General features: G+C 38.9%; 1 protein-coding gene across 1 annotated transcript in view; it reads left to right on the forward strand.

Annotated features, from left to right (window-relative positions):
• The first annotated feature begins 4,367 nt into the window (after positions 1 to 4,367).
• The window catches only part of KATNA1 (katanin p60 (ATPase containing) subunit A 1), a 14,948-nt gene continuing 13,957 nt past the window's right edge, over positions 4,368 to 5,358 (forward strand). Inside the window, exons 1-2 of the mRNA XM_009999972.1 lie at positions 4,368 to 4,538; positions 5,229 to 5,353. Coding sequence (XP_009998274.1) covers positions 4,368 to 4,538; positions 5,229 to 5,353 — 296 coding nt within the window. The remainder of the gene's footprint in view (positions 4,539 to 5,228; positions 5,354 to 5,358) is intronic.

Raw genomic sequence — 5,358 nt, forward strand, 5'->3', positions numbered from 1 at the left:
AACCGGCTGGTTAACCTTTACCCTATAAAACAGTGCCAGGCCCTGTGAAATCAGGAGTAAATAACGTGATTTCATTTTTAACTCCCTTGCAAGGCGTAGCCTTGAAAACATAAAATCACCTGCCCACGGTGTATCTAATTATTTTAATTTTTTTACATAAATAGCCGAGTGCGCTCACGTTCGTGGTTGCTGGTGGCTTTTCCTTGCTGCCGTTACTGTTAAATACAGCGAGTGGATGAGAACCAGTTTAGTATCTACTACGTCTGGCAGCTCTTCTATCTCCCGAGTAATTAGCACAACTGCTTGTTGGTACCAGACGCTGCTGGGAGAGGATGTGAAGAGAGTGGTGAGGCCGGGAGGGGTGCGGGGGACCGTGGCATCAGTAAAAACCGATTGCTGAAAGCTGGTACTTCGGGGTTTTTGTGGTTTTTTCTCTCTTATGGCTTGCTGAGAGAACTTTCTGAATTTTACCTATGTGCTTTGATGTCAGAGCCTGTGTAGAAGGCTGAAATAATGGAAACATGCACACTCTGCCAAAATTCAGGCGTTGGCTTAGTCCAAACATTAAGGCTGGACTGAAAGACTCTTTGCAAGTATTTTCCTTGTAAGGCTTGTGCAGCTCCCTGAGTCCGCAGGGTGGCTGATGGGCCCTCTGTGGTAACAGACGGACCACAACTTTAATCCTCCCTCCCAACATCTGCATGTCCATCTCTACTTTTTTTTTATTTAATTATTTATTTTTAAGCTGATGGGGATTTCTTTTCCAAACAGGGTTGCTATTGTGTTTGGTTACAGCTTCCCAAATTCCAATGTATGAATGCAAGCAGAAATTACTTAAAGTACTTCATTCTGCGAATTCCTTAAAGTCACTGTGGAAAAATGTATCCCCAGTGTTTTCTTGGTGATTGTCAGCCTGTTGTCACTGAAACAAAATAGAAAAATAAGTTCCGAAGCCTCATTCTCAGAAGTTGTAGGTATCTCAGACCTTTGTTAGGTTTCAATCCCACTGCTTTTGGCTGTTCCAAACTCTAGAAGTATTTTAGGTTCTTGCAGCAAACAATAATACTTATTCTGTTACTAGAGATAGCTTAATTCCATGGGCTTCTATTGTGTTAATTTCAGGGAATCATATGTACTCACATTTTGTGAAGAGTGGGAGTATTCTCCTTGTGAAGTGTGTGTGTTTGTATACAGTGTAGAATTAAACTTGCAGGACCAAGTGCTTAGGTTGTTTTCCTTATATCCTGTTCACTGTAAACTTTACAAGCTCATTACTGTTTCAGTTGCTGTTGAACACAGATAATTTCACTGGGTGTGATTCATGGAAAGGTCATAGCTGATAAGTGCAGCCCTGCTGCTCTGACATCCTGTTAGGTGATAGTACTAGGTATTTGTAAATACTTCAAGAATATTCAGTGGTGCAGGATTAGTTTTGTAGTTCAATGGTGTTTTGTTGTTGGTGTTTTTTTAATTCCTTGAGGTCTGGTATAACTGAGATTTGTGCATAGGCATGCCTCCTGCACATCTTGCACCCAACTCTGAGCTGTCACAGTCAGCTATGACTTTCTGCTACAAACTTTTATCTGGGTTCAGGTTAGTACTCTAGCTCCGTTTTTCCCATCTTAGAACTCCTTCAACATCTTCAGTTACAGGTGCAGGAAGGCTCAAGGACTCGCATCAGTGTATGAGCTCTGACACTGTCCGGATTCAGGCAGCAGCAGCAGTGGTGTGTTCAGATGTAAGCAGGGTCAGCAGCTTTTTCTGCCCCACTTGTACACAAGAGCCTTGTGTTTGGAAGCCACTTCAAGCTCTTCTGTTTTTATGACTCAACATGAAGCAACACATTAAATGGATTGCCTAGTTTAAACTAAATTCTCTGGCATTTTCAGTACCACTGACAGAACAGGTGGATTCCTGGGTCTTAATTGGAATTACTACTTTTGGTTATGTTGGAAGCAGCATACATGTAAGAATTTAATTTGGAACACTTTTCCTCCTGGATGAGCTCTTAGTTCATTCTTCTTCTGTATCTGTTTCTCCTTTCTGTCCTTCTTTCTCTGTCTTCTGTCACCTCAAAATCACATATACTTTTTTTTACATGCAATACTGTCATTTTAATTCCTGCTATCTTCACATTTCCAGATGAAAACTACTCTTACAAGCTTTTTTATTATTTTTTTTTTCTCTTGGATATTTAGACAGAATTGCTGTTCTGCTTGGATTGCTCTACAGCACTCAGTATAAAAAAAAAGTAATCTATGACTTATCTCTGTGTTTGAAAATCTAGTTTGTCTGTAGTAACTTGCTATTACTTGATTTTTAAAATGTTTATTAGCATCTTGCTCAACTTGTGATTTCAGTAGTGTTAGTCATCAGTTTGAATTCTCAGGACAGGCAAACAGGTGTATCTGGTAGGATGAGCAGGAGTGGAAAAGCTTGATCCTAAATATAGCAGGGAAAACTCTGGTAATATCTGTGTGATGATCCATGGAGCAGTTGACAGACATCTTCAGGCTCTTTCTCCTGAGATAAAAACCAACAAAACTCCCAAGTCAAACAGTGTCTCCAAAGCCTAATTAGGCTGGCATATGGCAGTCTTTGTAGTTACTGGTCACATTAACTGTGTCAGCTTGTAGACATTGTTTTGGCCAGCTCAGCAAGTCTCTGGCCCCAGCAAGATTACATAGTGTGTGTTCTTATGATAGCAGGTTTCCAGACTCAACACCACAGGTTGCTTCTGCATGCATAGGTGTGGGCTGTCACAGGTCTGTTGCAGTTGGGCTGCAACTTTACACAGCAGCTACCTGCTTTAAGGGGAGCTGGCGAAGGAAGAGCAAGGAAGGAAAAAGAAGATGTTGGCTTGGAAATGGATCAGCTTTGTGTCTGTGCATAAAGCTGCTTGGGAAGGAGACAGAAAAAGGATTGGAAGTCTTAAAATGTTTTATTTGTGCTTAGCCAGCCCCTCTTTATAATGGGGAGCCAATATTTGAGCAATAGATTGTCTGGTGTGTGCAAAGCTTCTGAAACCTATGACAATGCATCCGAGCTTGACCATGACCCGGTCTTGAAATGTGTTCAGTCTTAAGTCTGTTTATTGCGCATGTGAGTTTAGTACCTCTTACATTCTTTAAATAGTTGATCTGTATCAAGTGTGCTTCATCCCAGGGCTTAGCTGTAATTGCTTGTCTGCAATTGCCTCTTACTGGTACTGGATGCAGGCACTGAAATGAGAGCAAGACGACTCTGCAGGCATGTTTGTTTGCTTATTTTTGTGTTTTCTGTGCTTGGTTCTAGGAAACTAGGAGGAGAATGGGGCAGTTCTTGGTGTGCAAGAAGGGGGTGGGATGTGTAAGTAGTAGATAAGAACAGAGGATGACTGCTATATGGACAGTGACTGGACTGGAAGGAATGTCTACTGCTTCTACATATTGTATTTGTATAAACAATAATTCTGTGCTATTCTAATCTAAGAGCACAGGTTCTGCTAATGCTACAAAGTGGAAGTGGTCACAGTCCATAATGTTTGCTCAAAAACTCCCCCCCAAAACAACCAAGAAAACAGAAACTACTGGTGGGGAAAAGTAGATTGGTTTCAACAATAAGTGAAAAAAAGTGCGTAGCCACACGCTACGTGTTTAATTGTGGCCTTTCCTTACCTTTCAGTGACAACTTGGCAGCCTCAGCATTTTTAAGAGTCTCTTTTTAAGTGTAAAAATGAAGGCGATAGGAAGGTGATTCATGGAAGTTGAATATTTGTGTCAAAGAAACATAGAAAACTGAAGAACTGTAAAAGCAAATAAATGGAAAAAAAGTGTTCCCTACAAGGCAGAATCAGACTGCTAAACTTGTATGCATGGAATCTTAAGGTAAAAAAAAACAAAACAATCTTAATGCATCTGGAAGAAGAGCTTTGATTTCTTGTATTGCATGTTGGGGATTTTTTTAAACCACAGGCCATTATAGTATGGATGATGTTGTAGTGCTAACTGTAAAGTATCAGTCTTACAATACAATAAAAAGGGAAGGACAGCGTGCAGTTGTGGCTTGCAACAGTGCGTTTTAATCTGCATAACTTGTATATGCTTTTCAACAGAATCTTTGTTGCATGAAACAATTTTTTGAAGTGAAGAGTTTAATTTCTAGTAATAGAGAAACAATTATTTCTCTAAGTGGATGGCATTTGGTCTATGACCTTTTTCTAATAATTATATTTCCATCTTCTATATTTTGATATGCCAGATGAGGTAATAAGCATATAAAAATTGTTGCAAAAATTATGTAATAAGCATATAAAAATGGTTGTAAAAATTAGTTCCAGTCCTGGGATTATTATTTTTTCCTTAATATTTTCTGTTTTTTTCAGCTTCATGTTGAACATGAGCCTTGTTATGATCACTGAGAATGTAAAGCTGGCTCGTGAATATGCTTTACTGGGAAATTATGATTCTGCAATGGTCTACTACCAGGGAGTTCTTGACCAAATTAATAAGTACCTCTACTCAGTCAGAGATACGAATCTGCAACAGAAATGGCAACAGGTAAATAGCACTTTTCTGGGACATTTTGAGGGAAAAGCATTAAAGCGGCAAAAATTTACTAATCTTATGGTAGACAAAGACAAAAGTGTAAAACGCACCATTCTCTGATAAACTGTAGCACTGCTATATATAGGCTTTTTCACTGTTTTATGGATTTAAGTTGTCTTTATGACTTCCAACAGTGACAAAACAGGCAAATGGAGCACAACCCTGGGGAGCCAGGGCACTGACTGGCTTGTCAGCCTCTTGCTGTTGAATGCTTCTGTTATGTTATTGTATAATTTTGAATAATCTTGTTTCCCTCTCATCATTGTTTTAGTAGTGTGACTTATATATCCATAATAGAAACTGAGTTGTGACTACCACAACAATTTATCCTTAACACAAACCATCTTTTTTTTCTAACTGATTTTCAGTCCATTAGGTTACATTCTTTTCTGTAATTTGTGTTTAATATGCAAAATTTATCAAAAGTCTTTTTGGTATCAAAAAATATAATTGTTCATTCTTTAAATGTGCTGAAGAAGGTAAAGAAACCTTCTTCATATCTGATGTGTTATTTATTGAAGTAGAATCAGGTAGCTTGTGAAACCTGGTGGAATCCAGGCTTTACATGGGCTTGAGCAGAAGACTGTTACATACTCATTTGCAATGTGATTAATCTACTGGTTTTTTGGATTTTTTTGTCAGGTTTGGCAGGAGATAAGTGTGGAAGCTAAGCATGTGAAAGATATAATGAAAACACTAGAGAGTTTTAAACTAGACAGTACTCCATTGAAAGCTTCACAAGAATTACCAGCTCATGATGCAGAAGTGTGGA

This window comes from Chaetura pelagica, unplaced genomic scaffold, assembly GCF_000747805.2.
Source record: "Chaetura pelagica isolate M959 unplaced genomic scaffold, ChaPel_1.0 scaffold135, whole genome shotgun sequence".
Classification (NCBI taxonomy): Eukaryota; Metazoa; Chordata; class Aves; order Apodiformes; family Apodidae; genus Chaetura; species Chaetura pelagica.